The 16,383-nt window shown below is 55.4% G+C and overlaps 1 protein-coding gene across 2 annotated transcripts; it reads right to left on the minus strand.

Moving 5' to 3' along the window:
* Positions 1–835: 835 nt before the first annotated feature.
* On the minus strand, positions 836–10,986 carry PAOX (polyamine oxidase). Of its 2 annotated transcripts, XR_015724675.1 has the most exons (8): positions 10,707–10,986; positions 9,662–10,148; positions 8,437–8,636; positions 6,503–6,752; positions 3,912–4,024; positions 3,395–3,552; positions 2,620–2,746; positions 1,117–1,256 (listed from the first exon to the last, which is right to left on the minus strand). XR_015724675.1 is itself a non-coding variant. In XM_045809368.2 (7 exons), exons 1-7 carry the CDS (start codon positions 10,912–10,914, stop codon positions 1,113–1,115), a joined length of 1,560 nt encoding a protein of 519 aa, XP_045665324.2. In that variant the 5' UTR covers positions 10,915–10,985; the 3' UTR covers positions 836–1,112. The 2 variants fall into 2 exon arrangements, 1 of the variants encoding a protein (XP_045665324.2); XM_045809368.2 differs by lacking the exon at positions 2,620–2,746 and having other exon boundaries at positions 836–1,256; positions 10,707–10,985.
* Between the last annotated feature and the right edge of the window lie 5,397 nt (positions 10,987–16,383).

A 16,383-nucleotide genomic window follows, 5' to 3' on the forward strand; every position in this document is an offset into this window, starting at 1 on the left:
GGATTGGAGAAGATCCCTGGCCCAAGACCCTCCCCCAAACACGCATTTGCTCACCCCTGCAGCCAGGGTCCCCCCCCACCCCTCCAGAGCAGGTCACAGACTGCAGCCTGAAGTACAAGGGAGGCAAGAGCCACTGACTTCAAGGTGGGTGCAGGCCAGTAGCATGGAGTCCCAGCCTCCGCGGCTCCTGCACCTTCCCCCAAAGTGCCCCCCACGGCAGCACCAGCCTCCCCTCAGGACCTGTCCTGGGAAGAAGCCCGAGCTCTCCGGTGGCAGCCTGGAGCCTGGGCAGTTACTGACCTTGACCTCTAGGCATTTTGTCCCTTCCTCAACTGTGAAATGGCAGCACTCTGTCCCATTCTTGGGACACTTGGAGGATGCAGCAAGATGAGATGGGGTCAGCCGAGCACAGCACCCAGGGCACCCCAACCCTGCCCGCTGCATTGACATGCTCCCCACTCACCCGACACACCACCTATCCCACCCCTCTGCACTCTCAAGGCCTCATTTTTTTATTCACTTCCTCGAGAAAACCTCTGGCCCCAGGTCAGGATGGGGTGCCCCTGTGTACTCATGAGTCCGCGCTCTCTGGCCTTCCCCCAGTCCACCACACAGTGGGTGTCCGCTAAAGTATCTGTCAGTGCAGTCCTGAGACCAGCAATGAGAGCTCGGGAATGCCTGAAGGTGCCAGGAACACAGGGCAACCACAGCATCCAGAGTCCAGGGAGCTCAGGGGAGGGGGCACCTGGCCCTGCAATGGCCCAGGCCTGGGGCCTGGCGAAGACAGAAGTGACAGGTGCCGCGGGCCCGAGGTGCAAGAACGAGGAGACATGGAGGCGTTAACACACTTTATGGGCATGCCCCCAGCAGCAGTGGTGGCATCCCATGTCTCATTTCTCCAAGAAGACCTCACACTCAGCTCAGGCTGGGCCTGGCCAGAGTCTGTGACATGAAAAATGAGAGCTTGCCCCGGTCACCAAAAAAGGCAGGCTGTCAGTAATGTCCCCCAATCTCGAGCCAGGCCAGACACTGTCTGTCAGAGGAAAGGATGGTGTCAGCCTCCCCCTGGCACTGGAGGGGCAGAGCTGGGCTCGGAATGGGAGGAGCACGGCTCAGAGCCGGGGCCCGGGCAGCTGTGCCTGGGGGTCCCGCAGAGCGACGAGCCGGTCGGCCTCCCTCCAGCCAGACAGCAGAGCCCCGTGCGTGGTGGAGTAAAACGTCCGATGTGTGGCTTCCCCTGCAAACAGCATCTGGAGCTGCAAAGAAAAGCCAGGGTTAGCCCTGGGTGCCAGGGGTCAGGCTGCAGCCACACGCCTCTCACCGTGGCTGCAGAGCTGACCACAAGCATGTGGCTTTATCGGTCACTAATCCCACTGAGCCCTGAGACGGTCAGGAAGCACGAGCGGTACGCAGACAGCACACACCCCTGCAATCAAAAGCGACTGCAAAATGGAAAAGGCGACAGACGGTTTGGGATGCAATGTGAAGAACTTCACCCAAAACACAGAGTGAAAACCCAAAGAGATGGAAATTAGGAAGGAAAAAGATAAAAAAATTTGAGGACCAGTCCCCCATCCAAACAAAAAAATCCCACAAAAGAAGGAGAAGGAGGAGGCAAAAGAACAGAGAGCTGAGATATTTCCAAGCCTCCTAAGAGGTAAGAAAGAAAGGAAGCTGAATGGCTCTGGACTCCCCGAGAGCAGCACTGAAGAACGTCTTCCAAACGCTGAGGGACGTGCCTCTCCAACTAGGATTTACACCCAGCGTGTGGCTCTTACAGGGTTACCAGTTCTTGGAGACTCCCCCCCCCCCCCCGTATCTGTGTCCTGCCCTTGAATCTGGGCAGGCTTGTGACCACTGTGCAGTGGAGTGTGGCAGAGTGGCACCTTCTGACGTCCTAGCCGGGCCACGGGAGGCGACGCAGCTGCCTTCTCCACTGAACGTTTGTGCTGGAGTCCTGGGCCGCCACGTGGCAGCAGCAGCCGTGCTGTGAGGAAGCCTGAGACACACAGAGGCCACGAGCAGGTGCTCCCATCAGTGTCCCAGCCCAGGGCAGCTGTGCAAGACGAGCAGCCTCCGATGACCCTCACCCCAGTCCTGAGTGACCCCGGCACAGGTCAAGTCTTCCCTGCTGAGACCCCAGACATCATGGGCACAAACAGATGGTCCCTTGTGCCCACCTACAGAACCGTCAGCGTAATAAAGTGGTTGTTCCCACCACTGGGTTTCAGGGTGGCTTGTTATGTAGTGACAGGACTGGAACACCTCAAGTCTTAGGGCAGAAAAAGGATATTTTCACACATGTAAACTTTCTCTAAAAATTTACCTCCCCTGCACCCCCTCATCAGGAAGCTACTGGAATAAATGCTCCAAAGAGTAAGTGCACAGGGCAGGCGGGGCAGGCGGGGCACGGGGCGCCGGATAGGCTGGGGCTGCACACGGGGCGCTGACTCTGGGGCTGCCGCTGGGGCGTGGCAAGGAAGCGATGATGGACAGAGTTAAGAGTCCAGGCAATGACGTGCACAGAAAACGGAGCCCTGCGCTCTCTCACACATGCACTCAGTCACACTCACTTGCACCTGCACACACCTGCCCACAGACTCGCAGACGCGCACTCACATGTACAAACAGGCAGGAAAGGATCCCAGTGTCCTTACAGGCCAGATGTGGACAGCGCCTGGAGCAGACCAGGTGATGGTGACACCCAGCAGTGCTCTTACCAGAAGTGTGCAGCACACGTGGGGAGCTGGGGGCAGAGGGGTGGAAGAGAGCTAGAACCTTATGTGCCAAAGGGAGAGTCAGTCAGGGATGCCTAAAACTGAAAATTCAAGGAGCCACGTTATGGAACGAGCAGGCCATAAAGAGATTATAAGGCACTTGGGAAACTGAACCCTGAGTTTTGGATAATATGGAGGAGTTATCATTAATTTTTAAGTGGGATAACTTTGCTAGAGTCACACATCTTCAGAGGGCACCCTTTATCTTTAGAGACCCATTCGGGGGTGTCTGCAGTAAAACGATGTCATAATCACCGTGGGGGGGTGGAGACGGGCCACGGCCACCACCGCACAGCGCTGAAGCTGCAGGTGGGGACCCACAGGTCCAGCCTGCTTGTGCACACATCCAGTCTTCCACGACTGACTGTTCTGTAAAACGTGGCAGCACAAGCATGTTATTTGGAGATGCAGTAAATTTGGAGCTGAGACTCGGGCCCTCCGGCAGCCTGCTGGACTTTGTTATTTTGTTATTTTGCTACCAGCACTGTAGAATTTTCTGATGCTTTAGGCTAAGTGCATTAGAATTCTGATAAAATAATACATGTTTCATGATTCCTAATTTCAAAAAACCCTGGGACTCAGCCACAGGGGCCCCGTGCCACCCACGCCCGCCTCACCTGCGCCTCCGCGCCGTCCGCGGGCAGGGGCTGTGCCAGCAGGTCAATGTCATCCCCGGTGCTGCCCACGGCCACGTAGCTGTAGGAGCCCCTGGTGTATGGGGCGCTGTGCCAGCGGGAGCACAGCACGCTCCTGGGCGCGGGGAGCCTGGCGTTTCCTGCACCCAGAGATGGCATCAGTGCGGCACCACTGCCCCCCGGCCCCCGTCCAGCTGCCCTCGAAGACCCCGCAGTTTAAAATGAAGGAAACCACCCGGGGAAGAAAACCTCACCATGAGTGCATTCATCAGAGGCTCTCCCTGTCTTCCCACTTTGCTGAACTCAGGACACCCAGAAACAGAAAACAGAAGTGGAAAGTGTTTGCCAAGCCCTTTCAGTTCCTGGGAGATAAGCACTCTGAGTGACCCCACTAACACCAGCAAGGACTGTCCCTGGGGGGTTATAGCGCCAAGCTGGGTTCCTGTCCAGAGATCACCAACAAGGAGCCCCTGTGGTGCCGGCCACACACGCTCAGTACCTGTCACCCTGCGAAGCACTTGGGTTAGAGACAGAAGCACTTCCTCGTCGGACAGAGTCTCCATAAACTCGGACTCCAGCCCAGCGATGAACCCGCAGAGGACATGGACAGACCTGTGCAGAGAGACACACCCTGAGACGACGTCCGCCGGGTCACCTGTGCAGAGCACGGACGGCACCGCAAGGGCGTCCTGCACCCGCCTGCGGTTCCAGTGTCCGCGGATCTCTTCATAACACTGGACGGTGTGTGCTGCTTCTCCTGTGTGGACATACACGCTGACGTGCCCACCGCGTGTGAGTGGCTGTCCCTTCACAGAGCGGGGGCAGCGCACACACCACACTAGCAGACACGGGGCTCTTCCGGACACGCACACCGTAGAAAAATAAACAAATAAATGCCCGATTCACTGGAGAACGTCCCAGCTGAAGCAGAGAAAGTGATTAACCGTTCAATCTCGACTCTTGAGTACACATCTGTCACCTTCTGTGGGACAAACGAGACACGGGCACAAAGCACTTCTGCGGCACGCTGCTGTGCGGCAGTCCCCGGGACAGCCCTGTGCGGTGGTCTGAGTTGCCAACTGAGCAGCTCCTTCTCTCATGGACACTGTTGTTACTTGAAAGAACATGGTTGGTATTCAAGCTTGGGTGTTTGGCAGACCTTTTCTTGAAAATGAACAGTGTGTCTATCACAAGGAAAACGACTGCAAGCATTTACTGCCGCTGATAAAATTCAAGCTCTCAAGCAAAAATTACAGTTTTAGAAAACTTGTATCTGCCACCAACAGCTTGATAGGTTCCCAATACCAAGAGAGTTTTCTGAGATCCGTGGTGATCTTAATAACTTACTTGTTTGATGTCATACAATGAAATATACCAACGCTTGGAAGACTGCATGAACCATTACTTTCAGAATGACCAAACTAGGGACAAGTGCAAGATCCATTCAAAGTTTAGCGCAGACTGGATTTTAGCGCCCTCAAGCAGAAACATCCACGCGCGAGCTTTCGGATTCCGCACCGCACCTGACCTTGAAGGACCGACCATGTCTTAGGTGTCGGTGCCGTATCGAAGAGTACACACATCATCTGAAGTCTGTGTACACGCTGCCCCTTTTCCGCGCTACGTATCTGAGTGGAGACTTTTCATCTCCTTCAAGCGGACGAGACACAGCACCCCACATACTGACAGCCTTGAGAGCCGAGCTGTCTGCTCTTAGGCCAGAGAGTAAAGAGATTAGGAAAAATGACAAAGCATTACTCTCCTCACTAAATTTCATTTTAGAAATATAGTTATTTTTCACCCGAAAAAGTTAAAAAATAGTTATTTTTCATTTAAAAATGTTAATGTGTTTTCATTTAAAAGTGCAATGGGGTTGGGGTGCCTGGGTGGCTCAGTCGGTTAAGCATCTGACTCTCGATTTCAGCTCCGGTCATGATCTCAGGGTCATGGGACTGAGCCCCATGTCGGGCTCTGCACTGAGGGTGGAGTCTGCTTGACATTCTCTCTCATCCTCTGCCCCTCCCCCCTCTCAAGAAAAATGCTATTTATGCTAACATGGTATAGATTAACTCACTTTAAAGAACAAATATTTTTAAATTTCTCAGTTTTAATTTCTAATGTGGTAAATGTACAGATACGACCACCTAAACAAAAGCTCTTTGGACTCCTCAATCTTTCTGAAGAGTATAAAAGGGGGTCCAGAGACCACAAAGTGTGAGAGCCACCGTCCTGGACCACAGAGTATCCCGAGGACTGTCCCCACCAGTGTCCCGAGCACAGGCTACGGAGCCAAGCACACCCGGCCACCGTTCCGCTATGCATCCACACCCCTGGGCACGCTTCCAAACCCCTGGATGTCAGGTTTATGTTCCGGGCAAAGGCCGCATGCAGGGCCCCTCAGAGGTGGGAGGAGCCCGTGCACCCAGCCCCTATGGCCGTGGGGGATGAGCGTTGCTGACAGGCGTTTTGTCCTCCAGGCCAAGAATATGGTCCCCAATCCTCCCACGTCTCTGTATGGAAACTCGGAATCATGTCTGCCAATTGACTTGCTGGAAAAATCAGTCCCTCCCTCCCTAAATTATTCATGGTCTTATTTTCTGAGTTAGCACCGAGTCCATATACACTGCATTCTTTATGCGTTATAGCTGGACCACACGAGATAGCCCCTGACGGGTCTTTGATTCCTGACTTATAAGGATATTTTGTTCAATTACTGATCAGGTTTAAATATTATCTCCCGGTTACAGACACTTCCACGTTTCAAATTCTTTCTGTAACCCACACACCCCAGCTTCCTGGGAATTTCAGTAAATACTTTCTTACTAAGTGCACATACCCTCCAGGCCACCAGCTCATTCTAGGACCCGAGACATGCCAACGGGCTGCCTACAAGGGGCTTCCGTCTGTCCCTGCAGTGGTTAGGGCACCAGTGTCTGTCATTGGCGCTCTGGGGTGCCCTTAGAATCCCACGCAGAAATCTTCCAGAAATGTCTCCGAGAATCACCGCACTGCTGGATTCTCAACCAAACAAAGGCCAAGGAACCAGGCCCCTCCGAGCTCACCTCACAGAAACTCAAGAAGCATACGTACTCAGAGGGCAGGACCAAAAAGCCAATGAGCTTCTTGAACCAGACGTGCTGCAGCTCAGAGGCGATGTCCTCCAGGGGCGACGTGTCCTCCCACACCACCTGGATGTGCTGGCAGTCTGGCTCCCAGAAGGGCTCCTCGAACTCCAGGAAGATTTTATTGCTGGTCCCAAAGCCTATTTTCCTGATCGCTTCTGCCTTCTCAGTGGGCAGTGGTGGTTCAAAGAAGGTGTCCAAGTGTTCTTTAAGAAAACCTGCAATTCACAAGCAGACTCAGCTTACACCACATAAATCTCTCCTACTGGAATGGACAGCCCCAGGAACCCACCCTGACGCCCATCAGAGCAGTCAGAGAAAGGAGGCTTCCAGAGATCACGTCCACTAGAGACCCACACCAGCCCCAGCTCAACTGGGCTCCCAGAAATCAGGCTGGCTCTGACCATCGGGACTCAGCCTCAGTGAGCAGCACCGCAGTGCAGGGACACGAAAGGCTCTGTGGCCATCTGGTCAGGCAGGGACAGCTGTCATGCCCCACCCAAACTGCTCTGTAGGACAGTTTCTCACTTCTAAACCTGTCTGCCTCTCGACATCTGCAAACCCTGCAGCTCTGGAGTCCTCAGAGTAGCATCACAATATGTAGGCTTTATCCAGATGCTACATGAAAAATAATCTGCATGGCAAAAAAATTAATTCTGGGCCAGAGTCAAACAACGAGACAGACTATCTGCAGCACAACCAGTGTCCTGACAGCACAGATAACTTGCAAGCCAGTGAGTGAAGGACGAACAGCCCAAGAGGAAACAGATCCACAGGGGCTGTGAGGACCCACAGAGGGGTCACCATGCCCTCCACCACAGTCCCATCTGCCCAGACCCTCAACCCAGCAGCTCCCACTACTGTGATCTATTCACACAAGTGTTTTTAAATGCACATGGAAAATTCCATGTAAAACAAAAGAAGTGAAAATAAGCTGAATTTCCATCAACTACACAATATTAAGCAATGACCCCTACACACAAGAAAACACTACGTGGCTCTAAAGAGCCAATGTGACAGGTGTCCTGGCTCCCAGTGAACAGCATCGACAGGCACGGTAATGCACTCACTACTGAGAGCAGCGGCTCGGCAAGCACGCACTGCGACGGTGAACGAACACAGACACCGCTGGCGGTCAAGGAAGACTGAGGGACCCATGCGTGCTGACGTGCAAGGACTGACGGAAGTTGTATTAACCAAGAAGAGAGGGGGCGGCAAAGAGAGCAGCCGCAGACCATGCGACTACGTCCTGCCTGAGTCCCCGTGTGGGAGAACGGAGCTGGTGCTCGCAAGCTCACCCACCGCCAGCACGTCCGTCCTGAGCGAACCGGGATGGCTGGACCCTTGCTCTGCGCCCTCCATCAGCCCTGGCCCCTGCTAGCTTTGTGAACTCGCACAGGTAAGCGGCATAACTCTGTCTGCATCTGTCAGACAGGACGGGGACCTACGCGCAGCCGGCGAGATGGCACAGACGCGGGTTGGCTCTCAGCCGCCTCCGCCTTTTGTCAAATTGCCAAAATGGCTTGTGCCTCGGGCGTCAGATCCAGAATTAAACAGAACCATGTGCTGGACCCTCCCTTGATTACACCAGGACTGAAGCTGAGAGTTGCTTTCACACCCACTTCCGTCTCCATGAAAGCACAGCTTCGGTGAACTTCTGGAAGCAGTCCCAGCCTTTCCTCAGAAAGGAGCAAGACATGCATTTTCTCTTACTGTGCAACTCAATTCCAAACCATGCAATTGCTACAAAACACAACAGAATAATCCTGCCCGAAACTAGATAGAAAATGTGAGCTAGAGCCTGAACAACACTCCAGAGCCCGCTGAGCTCGGACAGAGCCAGAGGTCGGGGCCCCAGGCGTGGTGACCAAAGGGAAACCTGACAGGGAAAACGGGCTTTACCTAAGGGCACGGTGATGATGACATGATGTGCAGGGAAGCAGGCCCCGTCCTCACACTCCACCAACACTGGAAACTTCTCCCCAGGAGACAAGGCTTCCTGGAAGGACCCATTCCAGTGAATGGTCTTCACGGGCTTGTTAAAAACGATCACACCCTCTGGCAAGGAGGCCATTATGCGGTTTGTGAGCTCCTGGTAGCCCCTAGGACAGACAGAGGTGTTGGTGTTCTCAGAGGGAGCTGCGGGCAGAGGCGGCCCTGCAGGGAAGGAGGGAGGAGGGCAGGGGTTCTCCCCAGGGGTTTCCAGTCTGCCTGAGGAACACTAAGACTACTGCCCAGGCTAACAGGGGGATTAGGTGAGCGTGAGCAAATGGAGGTAATTGTGGCAGGACAAGGCCTCCTCCCTGCCCACCTGGAACCCTACTTCTGATCACAAATGCCCTCCCCTGCCAGGAGGCTTGGGGTGACTCCTGAGAGCCCAGCAGGACAGTCCTGTGAGGGCCTCTTGAGTGCTCGGTGAGGGGAGAGCCTCCCACCACAGGGATGGGCTGTCTGTCCATCGGGCTGGAGCCTCACACAGCACTTAGCACATAAGAGGCCTCGTAAACACAGGAGGAAGAAAGCGTTACGAGATGCACTGCCTTCTTTTACCCACCTTTTCCTGAAAATAATTATTTTTCCCAAGTGAGCAAAACTAGAGAAACAAATGAGCAATCTCTCGAAAACAAGGAAGACAAATGCCCTCCTGACCTTCTCACCATTCCCCTGCTTCCCAAAGCTCAACCTGAGGTAAATGGAAAGGGTCCCAGGGTATATGGAGAGGGACCAGGGTGCATAAAGGGGCCCAGGGTTCAGAGCAGACCTGGGCGCATAGAGAGGGGACTGGGGTGCATGGAGGGGGTCCCAGGGTACATGGAGGGACTCCAGGAGCACAGGGAGAACTCAGGTAAATGGAGGGGGCCCCAGGGTGCATGGAGGGGGCCCGGGGTGCGTGGAGGGGATCTGGGTGCATGGAGGGAGCCCAGGGTACATGGAGGGGGCAAGGGTGTATGGAGGGACTCCAGGAGCACAGGGAGGGGAACTCGGGTAAATGGAGGGGGCCCAGGGCACAGGGAGGGGGTCCCAGGGTGCCTAGAGGGGATTGGGTGCATGGAGGGACTCCAGGAGCACAGGGAGGGGGTCCCAGGGTGCCTGGAGGGCTGACTGGGTGGGCGGGGCATGCACATACCCAGGAAAGGTGCAGTCCAGCCCGGGCAGCACGGTGTACTCCCCGAAGGGTGCGAGGGCCACCAGGTCCATGCTGTGGGTGCCACTGACACAGCACTCCACGTTGAAGAAGCTGTTGAGGATGGCCAGCTTGAGCTTCCTGGTCTGCTCATCCCCCGTCCAGCCAGCCGCGTGCTGACGGATCTCCTTCTTGAGGTACTCCCCAACGCTGGGCACTGGGGCGTCGGCTGTGTGCAGGAACTCCCGAGTCTGGTCTATGAGACTGTAGAACAGACTCGCCATCTCCACCACCAGCTCACGGCTCACAGTTACCCCGGAGCTGCCGTAGGACACGGAGGGCAGGCCCACATGACCCCCGGTGTCGATCTGCTGGTTCTCCTCTGACAAGTCCTTCTCCCCCAGCAGCTGGTACCTGGCAGCCAGCTGAAAGACCGGGTTGCCCTGTGAGGGCCCGTGGATCCAGTGAGCACCTAGTTCTAGCACACCACCTGGGGGGGCAGGACATGACACTTTGAGGTTCTCGCCCCGCAAAGGCCAACCGGAGCCCTTCTGCTGGAGCACACCGGCCCTGCCCTTCCCAAATATGCTCTGAGAAGTAGCCCCAGGGACACAGGGTCCTGAAGACTACAGTCCTGGGCCTGGTCAGACCTAGTTTAAGGGGAACATTTGGGGGGCGGGGGAGTGCTGGCCTGCACCCGCCTTCGGAGGACACTTGGAGAGCCGGCATGGGGGCAGAAGGGGCGCCTGGGAGTGACCCGGAGGCTGGAGGGGGAGCTCCTTGTGGGACACAACCAGAGCGACTGCAGAGACATAGGTAACCCTCTCCGGCGGGGCCGGCCTGCCAACCGGGCAGCCGAGTTTCGGGGACCAGTGAACTTGGCCTGGTTAAGTGGGGAGGGGCGGAGATTCACTCGGGGGGGGGCCAGGTAAGGCTTCCGGGTCGGTTAAGCCCGGGTGCAGACCGGACCAGGAGCGGCAGAGCCCGGGCAGCACCCGTTGGGTTCCGGAAATGGGCTCGGGGAAGGGGTTCCGGGAGAGTCCGTTACCGAAGCCGCGCTCCGAGCGGATGCGGCCGCCGGCGCGGCCAGTGGCCTCCAGGACCCGCAGCTGCGGGAAGGCCGGGTGGCGGCAGAGCCTCTGCGCGGCGCCCAGTCCCGCGATGCCGCTGCCCACCACCAGCACCCGCGGGCCGCGGCCCGAGCTCTCCGCGCGGCCTCCACTCGACTCCATCGCGCCGTGCCGGGCAGTCCCCATGCGCCCCGCCGCTCCGAAGTGCGGAGAGCGCCGACGGGACCGCGGCGGGGGCTGGAGGTGGGGCGCGGGGCGGGGCGGGGCGGGACGGGAGGTGGACGGGAGTGGAGGCGGGGCTGGAGGCCGAGCTATAGGGGAGGGGAGGGGCGGGGCGGGGGCTCCAGGCTGATGGACGTGGACGCAGTGCCGCAGGCGGAGTGATGGGGCAGGGGTGCGATGGGGTGGGGGCGCGGGGCGGGGCGGGACTGGAAGTGGATGGGCGGGGCGAGGGTTCGAGGTGGATGGGAGGGGCGGAGTTGGAGAAGGAGCGATAGGGGAGGAGGGGGCGAGGTGGGGGACGGGCTGGGGGGCTGGAGGAGGCAGGAGCGGAGTTGGAGCGGAGCGATAGGGGAGTGGGGGGCGGGTGGAGGCGCCCAGCGGCGGGAGCGCGCCTGGGGCCGCGAGGCTTGGAGGCGCAGGCAGGTAGGTGGAGAGAGGAGCGAGGAGCGCGGGATGAGGCCAGGCCCCGGCGGCAGGCGCACCACGTGACCCTCTGGGCTGGGTTTGGGGCTTCCCCTAGAGTTGCGGCCCACGTGCGGGCTGCAGGGCAGGGTGAGGGCGAGCGTGGCCCCATAGGTGTACGTCCCGCCGACGGCCGGCGCCGCGGCCCTGCTGCTGGGCGATCTGGGCGGGTGTCCCCATGGAGGGCGGATGGGGCGGGCCGGCCGGCCGGGCGGCTCGTGTCTCCTTCCGAGGGAGACGTGGGAAAGGCGACCAGAAGGTGCGTCACCTTGGGACCTCGTGGAGCCTATGGCTGGAAGTTCGAGGGTGGCCGTGCTGTCAGGGTGGGACAGGGAGAGCTTAGCACGTCCAAAGTGAGGCTGTGAAACAGCATCTCGGCGGCGACACTGTTCTGTGTGTGGTCACAGGTGTTTATACACACAGTTCGAGATAAAAGGTAAGTGAAGAACTTTCTCGCATGTCCCCCTTCCCCACCCGCCCCAGGAGACATTTAGTGGATGTGCCAGCATGCAGGCCTTTCTAGAGAGCTCCCCTAATTCAGGGAGGTCTGCTCTCCACTGTCTTGGAAGGGTTAGAAAGCTGCCGCCCTCTGCCAAGAGGCTTCCCTGCAACACGGCGCTAGGGCGCGTCATTCCTTCTTAGGCACGGGCTAGGTCCACTGGGAGGCTTCCGTGGACCTTCTGTGGCCACCTATTCCAGCCAGGGAGGGTGGCCAGGGACGGGAGGCTCTGCAGGCTTCAGCCACCACTCCTAAGTCAGCGGCAGTCTGGGTAGATGGTCTCTCTGTCTGGGTTTCCCCCTCTCCATCTCCCAGAGGATTCCCTTCTATCCCCCTGTGCTGGCCCTCCTCAGCCACCTATTTTTTTTCTTGATTCACTCACCTATTTGGGTGAAGCCGAAAAGAGGTGGCTGGGAAATCATTTTTTTAGTGATACTGCAAACCTGAAAATGTCTGGTTTCGTCCTCACATTTGATTTGTAGTTTGCCTAAGCATAGAACTCTAGGTTGGAGACCTCTTCCTTCAGACCGTGAAGGCATCGTCTCCTCCCTTCTAGGAGTGCTGTTAAGAAATTCACAGGCAAGGGCACCTGGATGGCTCAGTGGATTAAGCATCTGACTTTCGGCTCAAGTCATGATCTCAGGGTCCTGGCACTGAGCCCTACATTGGGCTCTCTCCTCAGTAGGGGGTCTGCTTGTCCCTCTTCCTCTGTCCATCCCCCCACTCGTGCTCTTGCTCTCGCTTTCTCAAATCTTAAAAAGAAGAAGGAAATTCACAGGCACTCGAATTGATGACCGTTTACCACAGTGGAGGTTTGCTCCTCTCTGCACAGTTTTAGGGTCATCTGTTGAAATTTCACAGTGCGGTGCCTCCATGCGCCTGGACTTTCTTTCCCTATGTTGGGAACTCAGTCTGGAAACTCCTGTCCTTCAGTCCTGGGAACTTCTTCCTAGGTTATTTCCCTAATCAATGGTCTCCATGAATGACTTGTCCGCCATTTGCTGTTACCTCTTTCTAAAATTCCTATTTTAGGATGTCAGGGGTTTGAGACCGAACCTTGAATGTTCAATGTATTCTCTCCTGTTTTCCATCTTCACCTGTTGCTCGGCTTTCTGAAGGATTTCTCCCCATGAGGCTTTTTTTTTTCTGCTGTCATAGAGTTTAATTTCCAAGAGCAAGGAAGCAATGTCTGCGGATATGAATGAGAAACGTTGAAGTGTTGTTCTCCTGCTTGGTAGAGTTGCTGCAAATTGTTTCTTCTGTTTCTACCTTCCAGGAAGACACTTTACATGCTGGCGGGTAATGTTTGTTTGCTTATGAAGAGGAATAGGCCAGAAGGCTGTTTGGAAATATCAGCTTTGTAAGTGGGGCTCATCGAATTTGAGCTTGACTCCGGGGTGCTCAGGGTGGGGAGCTGTTAATTGGGGAACCCCACCCCATCGGTATCTCTAAGTCCTTCCTTTGGGCTGGCCAGGCTCCCAGTAAGAGTCTCCCAGTGTCCTTCCTGCAGCATATAGGTCTGGCTGCTAGTATTTTTGAAGCCAAAGAGTGGACAGGAGTGGGGAGGGTGAGCATTCTGGGTGCTGGAGACCCACCCCCAACTGTGCCTCCTTCTGGAATCCCTCTGTGCAAAGACAGATATCCAGGCTGCTGCCACGATGGCACCAGGGCCACTGCCTATAATCTAACAGCTTCTTAAACATGAGAAGACCTGTTCAAATAATTCAAGGTGCTGAGGACTCATCCCGGAATAAGAGACAAATCCCAGCCCTCGTGGAATTCAGAAAATGGACATACAAATATATATAAATATGTGATTCTCAATGAAATGTACATGCAAGGGATGCATGTGCTTTAAAAAAAAATGATGTTGGGAGAGGTGTTGCCATAGGGCGGGAAGTGGTGTCTGAAAATTCTTGCACTGCCCAGACCACAGGCTGACCCCTCTCCTGATACTGAACAGTTTCTGTGGCTGGTTATACAGGCAACCAAGCAGGTCAAGGCGCCCATGAGTGACTGCCAGGAGTGGCCTGCTGTCCTGGGGACCGCAACAGTGGAAAGCAGCTTTTGTGCAGCCACTTGCTGAGTGGGTGGCCCTGGGCCCCCCCACAACCCCCCCCCCCACACACACACTCTTCCCTCTGCACCCCATCCCAGCTCCGGGACAGCTGGCTGGTGCACCATCTGCCACCGCCCCCTGCCCGGGGCTTGCGTCATGGTCACACAGGGAAAGCGCCTAGATGACAAGACTCATCAGACCATGCTGGGCCCTCGAGGTGCACCCTGAGTCCTAAGGCGTGCACCTGACCGCTGCACAGCCCCCAGGTGGGGACATAAAGCCCTGGGAGGAAACCAGTCATGGGGACCCAGAGTGGGCTGCAGCACTGGGCCTGGGACTAGTTTACAGAGCTGACCGCCTGATGCCTGGCCTTGTCACTCAGCTTGACGTCTCAGGCAATCTGACTGAGTCCAATGAAACGTATGTTTGGGGTGCAGTCACCCTGCCCCTAGTGTCACCTGTTTGCTGGGAGGAACAGCTCTCTCTTTGGGGGAAACTTTACCCCCCAGCTCTGGCACCTGAAGCAAAGCCGCTGGCTCAGGGGGCTTCCTTCTCAGAGGTTCCCCTGCATGCCATCTGGTTCCCCCAGGGTTCAGTCAGCAGGGTCACTGGGCTGTCGTCAATGTCCCAGATGTCTGGTCTACCACTGGGGACACTTCAGCCCACAGATTAAAGATTCTTTGAGGTCCCAAACTCAGCAAAGTGGCCGCTGGTCTCTGGGTTTCTCACAGGTACGCCCATGGTGAGGGTGCTGCAGTGACCCCTGAAATCAAGCTGGTGGTGGAGCCCAAGCGGCCCACCTGTTACCACAGTGGCCAGTTCTTCTCCTACTCAAGACTCTTTGCCAAATAACCAAACCATATTTGATAGCAAGCTGGTAATTTATTCAATGACCAGAGAATGGAGAAGGGGAGTTCATGCTCTAAAGGCATCTTCTTTCTGATTAGGTCTCATGGTCAGGGTTATATGGGGTTAGGATAATTAAAGGGCTGGTAAGCAAGCTGACTAGGGGTTTTTTAGGGAAGAGGAAGAGGGCTTTCTTGGAATCAGACTGCCACCTCTTTTTTTTGCCTTAAATGGGCGCAGTTGAATCTGTCAGGGCACGAGTAGGTGTTTGGGGTTTTTTTAAGATTTTATTTATTTATTTGACGGTGGGGGCAGGGGCAGAGCAGCAGGCAGAGGGAGAGGCAGAAGCAGACTCCCCGCTGAGCAGGGAGCCTGACCCTGGACTTGATCCCAGGACCCCTGGATCATGACCTGAGCCGAAGCCGGGGCCACGCAGGCACCCCTGGGTATTTTTGTTATTACAATGATATGGTAATGATCCTGAGGTCATCTGGAGGGTTAGCACAGTGTCTGAACTGAATCCAGCTGGTCCAAAACTGGGTTACTGGAGCTCGTTTGGGGCTCGTGGCTTGTGGCCTGGACCTTAGTGTCTGGTGGCAAGCAGCACCTGTAAGCAGGGCTAGAAAAGTGGGTTACTGTGGCCTGTTTGGAGCCTGTTAGTCTCGAGTGACACACCCACTGCCCCAGACAAGGCTGCACTGCGCCACCTTCATGGACCTGACTGTAGGACTGTGAGGGACATATCTGCATGCTCGTTCTTGGTGAAGGAGGCCTCCTTGCATGGGCCTTGGCCACTCTGGGCAGACCAACTGGCTAGATGCTGGCCCTTTCTCCAGGTGGCTGGCAGTGCCTCAAGGCTGTCGCCCCATTTTCAGGTTTCACTGTCACTGTCCTCGCCCCATCAACTGGTTCTATCACCCTTGAAATTACCCTATGTCATGTTTTCAGCTGTCCTGTCCCTTTATAATCTGCCAGTGGCCACCCAGCAGTGGGCCCTAGTGAAGGTATTCCAATACTCGCCAATACTACCATTGTCCTTTTGGTCATAGACATTCTAGTACGTAGGAAGTGGTATCTCGTTGTGGTTTTGATTTGCATTTCCCTGGTGACTAATGATATTGAGCACCTTTGTGTGTGAGCATTGGCCATTTGTATATCTTTAATGGAGAAATTTCTGTCCAATCCTTTGCCCATTTTTTTAAAAGTTTGTGTGTGTTTTGTTTTTTTTTTTTTTTTTAGTAATCTCTACACCCAACATAGGGCTCAAACTCATGACCCTGAGATCAAGAGTCACATGTCCTTCCAACTGAGCCAGCCAGGTGCCCCTCCTTTGCCCATTTTTTAATGGTTTGGGTTTTGTTATTACGGAGTTGAACATGTCCTTTGTATATTCTATAAAGAAGAAGCTTACCAGATACATGATTTGCAAAAATTTTCTCTCATTCTGTGGGTTGTCCTTTCACTTTCTATGGGGTCCTTTAAAACACAAAAAGTTTTTAATTTTGCTGAGACCCAATTTACATATACATATATTATGAAAATTAATCAAGGGAAACCTCACGAAAAC

This window comes from Ursus americanus, chromosome 6 (genome assembly GCF_024610735.1).
Source record: "Ursus americanus isolate L20-20 chromosome 6, mUrsAme1.1.p, whole genome shotgun sequence".
In the NCBI taxonomy this organism is placed as follows: Eukaryota; Metazoa; Chordata; class Mammalia; order Carnivora; family Ursidae; genus Ursus; species Ursus americanus.

What these genes read in the sequence shown, in the direction of transcription:
- PAOX (XM_045809368.2), bottom strand. Translation starts at nt 10,914, where the DNA reads ATGGGGACTGCCCGGCACGGCGCGATGGAGTCGAGTGGAGGCCGCGCG. An exon ending in CCGCTCGGAGCGCGGCTTCG is followed by an intron (nt 10,149 to 10,706) that starts GTAACGGACTCT and finishes CTGCCCCCCCAG; the next exon opens with GTGGTGTGCTAGAACTAGGT. An exon ending in CTGGACTGCACCTTTCCTGG is followed by an intron (nt 8,637 to 9,661) that starts GTATGTGCATGC and finishes TGTCTGTCCTAG; the next exon opens with GGGCTACCAGGAGCTCACAA.